At 34.3% G+C, this 11,229-nt stretch overlaps 1 protein-coding gene across 1 annotated transcript; it reads right to left on the reverse strand.

The window, feature by feature from the left end:
• Window positions 1–3,716: 3,716 nt before the first annotated feature.
• On the reverse strand, window positions 3,717–7,153 carry LOC110110330 (probable xyloglucan endotransglucosylase/hydrolase protein 6). The gene is made up of 4 exons (XM_020841746.2): window positions 6,807–7,153; window positions 6,526–6,626; window positions 6,233–6,429; window positions 3,717–4,376 (listed from the first exon to the last, which is right to left on the reverse strand). The coding sequence occupies exons 1-4, from the start codon at window positions 6,985–6,987 to the stop codon at window positions 3,974–3,976; spliced, it is 882 nt and encodes a 293-aa protein (XP_020697405.1). The 5' UTR covers window positions 6,988–7,153; the 3' UTR covers window positions 3,717–3,973.
• Between the last annotated feature and the right edge of the window lie 4,076 nt (window positions 7,154–11,229).

The following is an 11,229-nucleotide window of genomic DNA, read 5'->3' on the forward strand; positions in this document are numbered from 1 at the left end:
ATACAAATATATATTGCTCCTTGATCGCAAGGTACATTTAGTGCAAATTTTTTTGTATGTCAGATAAATTCATAACATGATTCATAAATATCATGTTAGAAAAATTTGAAATTTGCATCATTAATAATGATATAAAAATAAATTAAGTATATATCGTTATTTTTTAAAATAAAACTAACACATAACTATGTAAAATGAACTGAGATAATTATAAATTTATGTATAATACGACTAATAAAATTTAGAATTTTTGCATGCCGGAATATTTGCTGCGGTAGCTAGAGAGCTCGGATTTAGCGTATTAGCTTTGTATGAAGATCCATCATACACACAGATAAGCGGGAGGGGTGTAAGAGTCAAAAGAGGCAGTAAGATTTTTACGTGGTAAACACTAAAAAAGGGAAAAATTATGGTTCTTGATTATAATAGTGTTTATAGTTGATTACAAATGATACCTTTTCTTGGGGAAAGGTCATTGCTCCATTTAGCAAATATAAAAAATATAGAGCACATTACATGGTAGGAGTTGGAAGAATCTTATGATATGTGTAATAACCCGAAAGAGTAAGTAATTTTAAAGAGAGAAATATTTGAAATTTTGCATTTTGAATCTATTTGCATGTATTTGTAAGTATTTTTTGTATGAAAATGGTATGCAAGTGCTGTGAAATGAGTCACGGGGGTTTAAGTGCTATTTGGTAAATCTTTTGAAATTTTACTACTTGAGTGCCTAGGTGTTGGGTGTCTAAGATCCACTGCACTTCAATAATATAAAGGTGTTAAATAGTGATATTTTAGCGCTATAGTCTCAGGTTTTGAAAAATGAACTAGCGCCACAGCACTAGGCCGCTATTTGCACTTTAAATACGGTATATACTTTTGTATATTATTATGTGTAGAATCTGATTGTGTTGATCAATCTAAATAATCTAATTATTCTTTTATCTCGATCCTAAAAGCTTGTCGTGTTCGTTGAGGGTATAGGGGTTTACCCCCTGCTTGCATTCATGTGCTTTGCACTATAATTTTTTTCTCTGTACTTTTGAAATTTTATTGCTTGAGTGCCTAGGTGTTGGGTGTCTAAGATCCACAACACTTCAATAATATAAAGGTGTTAAATAGTGATATTTTAGCGCTATAGTCTCAGGTTTTGAAAAATGAACTAGCGCCACAGCACTAGGCCGCTATTTGCACTTTAAATACGGTATATACTTTTGTATATTATTATGTGTAGAATCTGATTGTGTTGATCAATCTAATTATTCTTTTATCTCGGTCCTAAAAGCTTGTCGTGTTCGTTGAGGGTATAGGGGTTTACCCCCTGCTTGCGTTTAGGTGCTTTGCACTATAATTTTTTCTCTGTAGAACGCTCTGGCGCTGCATACCTGAGTGCCACAGTGATGTGTTCCTTAGTGCCATAACGTTGAATGACAAAGAGTAGAGAACTACAACGACATAGATATGGCGATACAGTGATACAAGATAGAGGCTTGAGCATCATGGTGTCCCAAATTGTTACCGCAACACTACAAGATGGGCTAGACTATTTTCTTTCTTATTTTTCTGAAGGGTTGCATCCCTTGGGATTATTTTACTTGGCTTTCTCTTGTATTTTGAGTGGTAGACTTTGAGATTAATGGTGCATGTGAAAATAGAAGCAAGGAGAATGAGAAAGAAGAAAGATCTGTACTTAATTCTCACAATTTTTATAGTGTATTTCATGGTGTGGTGTGGCTCTGTGGTTTTTTTCCTTATTTTAGATTTTTTTCTCCTTAAATCTTGGTGCACTTTATTTTTCGGTTGCTTTTTTTACTTTCTTTCTTGTTTCATCATTGTGGTGTTTACTCCTCATCTCCTCATTCGATATGATTTTATTGCATTGATGTGATTTTATCAATTTTATTGAGACCTTGATTCTACAAATTAATATAATTTCTTGAATGATTGTAGAGTGCTACTATGATATGGCTGGTCACTATTTTATTGAATTGATGCCTATAATGATTTATGGGATTACTGATTACTTTACTGCTCCTAGTACAACACTATTTTATTATTTTACTGATCTTATTGCTATTAAGTGTGAACTTCATTATTTCTATATTTATTTCTAATTATATGATTGCTAATATAATGAATTGATTAACAACATACATATTAATTCTACACTTTTTTTTTTTAAATTCAGTTATAGATTTTTTATGACATGTTGGATTGTTTAGCTCATTATATATGATTTAAATGATTTTAAGACAGAGAAGAGGTTTGGGAGTGTGAAGCAAATCAGGATTCCTCATGCATGTTCAATTCCTTTTTATTTTAACTATTCTTAATTTTATACTTAGGAATTGAATAATATTTTATGATTCATGGGTATAGTATATATATGATTTTGGGTCAATGAATATAGATGCATATGAATGTTTTAATCAATAAAATTTGATTATGTTGATATATGATCTTATTACTAATTATAAATTAAATTAGATAGCTCTTGTTGTTGTCTAATAAAAGATAAATGAAAGAATTTTTCTAAATCAAATTTTAGGGCATGAAATAATAAGGGTTATTTCTTAAAAGAATATTGACATGATTATTTGGTTGGTTGGACTGTAGTCCATCAACGGAGGTCAGAGGAGCCGTAGTCGCGTAACTGAGATGGAGGGGATCGTTATTTGGCAATAGAGGCTGGAGGGATTGTAGTATGTGGTCACAGTGGTTAAAGAGACCATACTTAGCATGCAACAGTGGTTTGAAGGATAGTAGTCTATGGGCAACGGTGGTCAGATGGACCATGGTTAGTGAGCGATGGTGGTTAAAAGGATTGAAGTCGACAGGCAATGGAGGTCGAAGAGACCGTAGTTGGAAGATGACAGTGGTCGAAGGGACCACATTGGCTTGTGACGGTAATCGAAGGAATCATAGTCAGTGAATGACGATGGTCGGAGGGATCATAATAGTCAAGCGACGAAGGTTAGAGGTGTTGTTATTGGAGGGCGACAATGGTCGAAGGGGTATATTTCTATTCATGAGTGTTTTCCATATCTCTTAATTTTTGAGTGATAGCTCTTGGTCTCTCTTTTAGATTTTTTTATTAGATTTCTTGGATTGTAATTTGTGGGGATCAATCTTAAGCTTAAATGTTTTTTATTATACTCTTTATTATTGTAGCTCATTCGAGAAGTAGAAAACTTTTGATCCCTGGTTAAAGACTTGTAATTCATTTTTAAATTAACGCGTAGGCCCAATGATTAGTTTATATATATATATATATATATAGTTTAAACCAAATTCTAAAATTGTCAATATATCATAATAAAATTCTGATTATAATATGGTAATATAATTTTTTTGTTATTATACAAAAGTTATTACTATAAAAAGACAATTAAAAGGATAAAAATCGTAATTTAATTACATTTTTATTTTAGTAATAAATAAATAATAATACTATTATTATTATAATAATATAAATAACAAAAAAATTATTTTTTGGTGGGAGGGAGAGTGTCCTTCCGGCCTCCATTTCTTCCTGACTCTATTTGAGATAATTTTATTTCTATTTTGTAAAATAATTTTTTAATTAAAAAAATAAATTTTAATGAAAATTATTTTAAAAAATAAAAAAAAAAATCCCTACACCGACAATTAAAAAATTACGAGGTAAATGCCATTTTCCTAAAGTCAGACGTTGTATCACAAAAGAGAGCTGAATATACGGGAATTCACATGAAAGGTAAAACGTGCACATATATAGTTGACTACAAATGTCTCATAAAATAATTGCGTACGCATTATTACAGAGACCAGAAACAAATGCACCACGCTGCTCTACATACATACATATATCTATTACAAAACAGAGGACCAAATAATTTCCAGCCGCAGCCGCCATTGATGATCATTAACAGATGAATAATTAGAAGAAGATATATATAGATATTATTCCGTCCAGCAATTGCAAATAAAGATCTCATATTCCAGCCATGCACTCCGCGGGGAGAACCGCATATCGTGATTTGTCGGTGCAGTAGTCATAGATAAGATGGTTGAGTCGAACCCACCTGTACAGCCTGGCCTGCCCAGCGCTGAGCTGGCAGTACGCCGGTCCCTCCCACCAGTTTCCGGCGTTCGACGCACAGGCGGCGGCGGAGGCTGGCGCCGCCCCTGCGACGCACCCTTCGATATCGAATTCCTTATAGTAGGCGTAGAAGGGCGCCTTGCTCCAGTCTATCTTCTCCAAGCCGCCTCTCGTGGCCCAGTCGTCGGCTTCCCATAGAGTCGAGTAAACTCCCATGGGCTGCAACGTGGGGAAGGCAACGCCTCGCCTTTCGTTGTTCTTGAAGACCCTGATCGGCACCTCGTCCACGAAAAATCTGCATGAATTCATTTTGTATAAATTGATCAATATAATCTCTTTCACTGCCATGTGTTTGTTTAAAATATCTTCACGCAATTGCGAACAACAAATTAATTAAGTAGTTGAAAGCGATCGAGGTTGATCTATTTGTATGGTTGATTGAAGGAGGGGTCAATGAAATTTGGCTTTTGTGAATTAGAACCCAGCAATGTGCGAACAACCGAATTATTTTGTCCTGGCCTGCCATCGTTAGCTAGACTCGTGAATTTGATTAGCTAGCAGTACTGCAGCATATATAAAGATAATGATATGATGTTACGACTTGCAGCTTCTAAATGCGTTTGATTTCAATTTCAAGTTCTATCACCTGTCACTCATATGTTATGTTAAATATTAACTTTTTATATATTCAGCGTAATGTATAAGTATATAGCTTAGGATATCCTCAAAATATTTTTATAAAAAATTGATCATCATAATATATATATGACATGGGCTTCAACCACATAATTAAGCTGATGTGCATGGAACATATTAGTTAAAGCATTCTTTAGGAATAGTATATCAAAGTTTGTTACATATTTGTTATATGACTTCTAGAATTAATGTTCTCCCTAGCTTATAAATATAGTTATTGTAGTAGGAAAAATGTATTGATGAATATTCTTTGAATTGAAGCTTAATGTTTGGTTTCTTCTCTTGTTCTTGGAAATCCTTCAAGCATTCTCTTATTCCAAAGATTCAATGATTTTCTCCCGTACATCAGTTGATTCTTACTACAATACTTTGCCTATTTATTGGCAAATAGGAATATTCAAGATCGAAACTATTAATAAGCTAGTCCTAAGGAGCATTTTTAAGAACATTCTAGAAACTAGTAACAAACTTAAATAACTTAATCCTAAGGAATGCTTTAACTAATATGTTCCACATCATAAGCCCTCATTCAAGGTAAATTGGATAGAGAGGGCCAGCCTTATCCTACTTGCCCAAACACATGCTATTGGTGCTCCATGATAGGAGGGACCCCAAAAGCAAGCTTAACTATATTGTATGGTGCATGATTCATGATATAATTAGCATTATCTTTTACAAGGAAAAATCGCTATCTTACTTGTCCTACAAACAAGACGAACGACCCCTAAAATATATCAATACTTTTTATAGTAACATAATTAAAATAATATAAAATAGTATATAAAATTATTAAATTTTACATTCATTCAGCACCTTTAAACTAATGAGAAACAGGGCCATACTATTGTTCTCTCAGCCTGCCTTCAAAATTATGAACCCACCACTGACCTAGTTCAGCTAGTGCGGACCACACATCATTTGATTTGGCCTTTTCTAAGTATTGCTATATATATACTCCCGTGATATGAGAATAATTAGATATATATGAAAAAAAAAATCAAGATAAATTATAATTAAAATTGAATTAAAACATCCTTTAATTTAAAATTATTAGAACAACATGCAAAGAAATAATTCTAGCAATCACTTTATATTATAGCCGTGCAATTGAAGACTTACCTTGATATTATATATAGAAGTTTTAGATATATTATATATTTTTATGTTTTTTTTTAATCAGTTTATGTTTCATTTCTTAAGAATTTATGAATATATATATAAAAATCGAATATATCAATGAACTAATATTCATGTGATTTTAGAATTTATTACTAATTTCATCATGACTTATTACTATTTTATTGGTTTTATTTTTACCTTATGCTCTCTACTAATTTAATTTTTGAGATTTAAAAATATAGAAAGGAAAGGAAAACAACATATGTAATTATATATTCTCTCGTTTTTAATTCCATATATTTTTAATGTGTAAGAGAAAGCTTGAAATAAGCTTACATGACATGACAGTGATTCCAGAGGATAGAATAGGTGTGATAATCAGCAGCTGGATCGAACCAGAGATTAACCCTTTGCTCTCTGTCTCCTTTCCCTTTGGCGTACACATTCGTCTGGACCGTATAAGGCTGACCGCTTCTGTTCCCTAAGAATTCGAAGTCCAGCTCGTCCCTCACATTAGCAGTATCCGAGTTCATCTGCAATATTCGCCCAATTAATAAATATATTTATTTAATTACTACTCTTCCAATTAATTTCTATATATTCTGTAATATATTTTTATCCGATCGAACATAGAAGGCGGTGACGGTGCCAGCGGAGTCCCCGGAGACAAGCTTTATCTTCATGCTCACACGCCCGAACAAATACTTGTTCTTCGATGCAAAACCAGAACCTGCATATATAAAATCAGTTATCTATCTCCATGCAGCTAGCATCTGTGTACGTATTTTATATTACTTTATTGTAACACTAAAAGGAATTTTTTTTAAAAAAAATATAAATTTTATATGTTGTAATCATTTATGAATACTTGTTTACCATTATTGTTGTTTAATTATGACTTCGATCTTACCGGAGGACTGGTCGAGAATGAGTTGAATGGAAGAGCCTCCTTGCAGCTGCTTGACATGAGAATCCGCCCAAGTGATCGTAAAGCCTTCGGTGAAGGTTACTGGCTTCGCCCACACTCCACTGACGGCCACGGCGATGAACTGAACAAGAAGAGGAAGAAATAGCTTCCTGAAGCTCTCCATGGATAGTACTGATTCAGGCCAGAGATTTTATATATCTCATATATATTTTCTCGATCAAGAGGTACAATTGAAATGCTAAGGTTAATGGAAGAAGCCTTTTATAAAGGGGAGATGATAGAATGAACAAAACAAGTGTAGGGACACTGGATCAGAGATTCCATATTTCCAGCTAATCTAAATTCCCAAGTGCTGGAATTACTTTCCTTTTACATGTTTATTATATTTGGTTTATTTTCTTACATTATTTAGTCCTATTTCTTAACTTCTATGCATAGATTGCACTTTTTCCAAGTATTTAGAAGGGTTTGATTTGGCCTACGTCTACAAATTAATAAAAAGTAATATTTAATTAGTGGAATTTTTATATTATCCGGTTTGCAATATTAGAATTTTTTTGGGGTTTTGAATTACGGAGGCATTTATTTTAAATAGTATAATAAATATTAATTATGTTCAGAAATATTTGTTAGACGTGACCATAATCTTATCTTTTAACATATGAAATAATTATTAATGGTGTTTTTTTTATTATAGAATAGGATTTAAACCATAATATTAAAGTGGTTAAAAAATGCTTGTCCTATTATTTTAAAAATATATAATAATTTTTAAAATTCTTATAGGTATTAGCAGATGGAGTGCTGCAATAAGCACATAAATAGAGAAATTTTTTTGCATGTACAATATAATTAAGCTGTACATTGAATGATAAATCGCATTGTTCAATAAAGTTTAATAGATTTTCATCCTTATAAGTTTTTTTCTTGGAAAGATTCATCCTTATAATTAATTGGATTAAATATTATTTTTATTAACTTTAAAGTTCTTAATGCACGAAATAACACCTCATTATTATCATGAAAAATAATAAGTTAAGAGCCATTTGTTGTAAATTTACTCAACCGACTAATAGCCTTTTGCTGATGCTTAGCCCTCGTTTGTTTCAACATTCTTTTTTTTTTTTTCTGTTTATAAAATTTCATTCCTTTAATCATTATTTTTAAAATTATCTTTTACAAAAAAAAGAGTGAAATAACTAAATAAAATCTTCATAAACTTGATATGTTGGTTGGAAATTTTAACTATTAATTAAAATTTATCTTTGTTTTTTTTTTTTGTTTTTTGTTTTTTTTTTTGACATTTTGGCCAATTAAGGCTATCTTAGCTTAAAAGTACTGAAAAAAAGGCCGGTGAGCCGTTACTTTCCGTTGATTGGCATTGACGACTAGACAGCAGGATGTGGGGCCAGAATTTATTAATGGACGGATCTTTTGTAAATGGACGGTCTCGATCGAAATAATGTCCACATACTTCAACCGTAGAAAAATTATTGAGGGATTTTATGAACACGTAAGACGTAGCATGGCAATTACTAAATCAGTCTTCTGTGGCTTGGCTCTGCACCAAGTGGGTCCGCGCCGACGTTTTATTGGCCAGTCACAAATTGACACGTGGTTATCTTATTGAGTGCTGAGATGACCTATTTTACCCGTCTGGGCACCGATGGGCACCTGTTAAAGTTGCAGGTGGGCTCCATTTGGCGTCAGCTTTTGTTTGTCGGAATGTGAAGAGCAAATAGCAGTAGAAATATTCTTTGTTTTTTTTTTTTTCCGAATCAGATATATTCTCTTAGCTCTAAAAAAGAGAAAAACTATTTTTTTCTAGGGACAAATTAAATCACAGTACCATTGAGCAGTTTGGTCCCGCAGTGGATCCCACCCAGAAGAGCTCGTTCAATTAAAAACAATTAATATTCTTTTGACCTATATTCTTACGATTACGCAATGCTTTGTACAAAAATAAAATAGTTTTATTGGTTGGTGTTTTACATGTGAGGCGCCCCATAAAACCCCGAATGTAATATGTGGATCACTGGCAATAAGCCAAATGTATATCCTCAAAATGATTCAAGGATTTCCATTTGTTTTCTGATATTTAAAATATATATCATCATGATTATTCCAACATTTTGAGAGAGGTATTTATTAAAACTGATACGTCATCAAAAAATTATCTTGATGGGCACTAATTATCTCGATGCAAAATCAAGTTGGAAACTTCCGAAATTAAATTGGGACCAGCCGAACTATGATTTCAACAAACTTATAGTCGGACTGAACATCACGGAAATACGAACCCAACAACACCAAAATTGACTCAATCCTAGTCCAAATGGATCCAAATCAAGGGTATGAACTACAATTTGGATTACCAAAAGGTTTCCAAACATGACGTGCTTATAATCTAATCGAGCGGCTCGACGAGACGAATCCAACGAGCCTAAGATCACTGAACTCTGACATCACTAAGACATTCAAATGTCCATCAAACGGTACATAATCAAGGAATTCAACATCGGCCGTCTATCCAAGCCACTCCCCATATGCCCTTGATCTCTCACCTATTTACGGGTCATGACACTCTAGGAATTTATAAATAGACCCCTTCTCCCTCTTGAAAGGGAATGCTCCAAGCAAGAGAGCAAGAGAGAGATCGGAGATCACTCTTGCCTCCTCGCTCCTCCTCGACCACCGCCTGACTTCCACCGGACCACCGCCTTACATCGTTGCTCCGCCGGACCACCACTTCAGGCCTTCACCTCCATCGGACCACCACTTAAGGTCTTGGGCTTTGCCGGACCACCACTTGAGGCCCTGAGCTCCGCCGGACCACCACTTGAGGCCCTCACCTTTGCCGGACCACCACTTGAGGCCCTCACCTCTGCCTAACCATCACTTGAGGCCCTGATCTCTATCGGACCACCACTTGAGGCCCTGAGATCCGTCGAACCACCATTTGAGGCCTTAGGTTATGCCAGACCACCACCTGATGCATAGACTTCTCCAAGAGCACCACATGACCCCCAGACTTCTGCCGGACCACCACTTGATGCCCGAACTTCTCCCGGACTACCACCTAACACCCGTACTTCTGCCGGACCACCACCTAAAGCCGAAACGTTTGTCGGACCACCACCTGAGGCTCAGACTTCTACCGGACCAGTACCACCTAATGCCCGAACTTCTCCTGGACCACCATGTGACTACAGGACCACCATCTAAGGCCTGGATTTTTGCTGAACCACCATCTGAGGTCTGAACTTCTACCAGACCACCACTTGATGCCTGGAGTTCTACCGAAGTATCACTCTACTACAATAATCTTTCTGACCCCGGTCTCCTTCCAACTTTGCTCTTTCAGACCCTTGTCTCTTGCTGACTATGATCCTTCTGACCTTCGTTGCCTACTATGGTCCTTTCGACCTCCATCATCAAACAATGATCTTTCTGACCTTTGTCACCTTCTACAGTCTTTTCAACCTTTATCCTATCGATTATGGCCCTGTCGACTAAACAAATATGTCTATGTTGATTATCGTAACTCTGACCATGTAATGTGCTCTATACGATGTACATTTATGACATCAAGCCAAGGCTTTCTCCTAAGGAAGGGCCTTATTTGTAATTGACTGCAAATACTATGGATTCATTCAAAATTGGGCCAGGCCCCGTAGTTTTTCCCCCTTTTCAAGGATTTCCACGTAAAAACTCTGGTGTCTCTATAAACGCTACACCCTCTCTCTTATCTGCTTGTGTGCTGGATCTTCGTACAATGCTAAGACATTAAACAATATATTTCTCTACCGTCGTGAATACTCCAGGACGCAACAAAAACATTTCATAATTTTAGTGGTGAAAATTTAAGAAAAATCATGAAAAAAATTCATGGGATGTCCAAATTATACAATTTTATGTCAAGATGATCTTAAAAATACTTGATCTTGGATTAAGATTAGTATCATAATAGTCACATTTTACTAGAAATATACTCCATCCAACATAATCATATGGCATATTTGTGACAATTGTGATGTTTTATAAAATTGATTGTAGGAAAAGTAACTTATATACTCACCTTAATAAAAGCTACTTTCTATCATATAAATTTATGAAAAATAATAAAAAAAATTCTAGAAAATAATAGTAAAATAAAATTATAATTACCATCTAAAAAGTATAACAACAATAAAGCTTTCTCAAATAGTTCCTTAATATATCACTTAATCTAGCATCTCATAAAAATCAATTGTGGGGTCATCACGCTCACACCCTTTTACATATACTCTACTAGTTATAGTATTTTTTATCAAATCTATAATCTTGAATATGAATTATAAAACCATTAGTATTATATTGAGTATTATTTTTAATTTCACACGAAGTCCCTTTGTGCTTATATATA

This window comes from Dendrobium catenatum, unplaced genomic scaffold, assembly GCF_001605985.2.
Source record: "Dendrobium catenatum unplaced genomic scaffold, ASM160598v2 fragScaff_scaffold_636, whole genome shotgun sequence".
NCBI lineage: Eukaryota > Viridiplantae > Streptophyta > Magnoliopsida > Asparagales > Orchidaceae > Dendrobium > Dendrobium catenatum.

Coding starts and splice junctions, on each gene's coding strand:
- LOC110110330 (XM_020841746.2), bottom strand. CDS start 6,987: ATGGAGAGCTTCAGGAAGCTATTTCTTCCTCTTCTTGTTCAGTTCATC. Junction 6,627..6,806: donor CATTCTCGACCAGTCCTCCG/GTAAGATCGAAG, acceptor TTATATATGCAG/GTTCTGGTTTTGCATCGAAG. Junction 4,377..6,232: donor TGGAATCACTGTCATGTCAT/GTAAGCTTATTT, acceptor GAATTCATGCAG/ATTTTTCGTGGACGAGGTGC.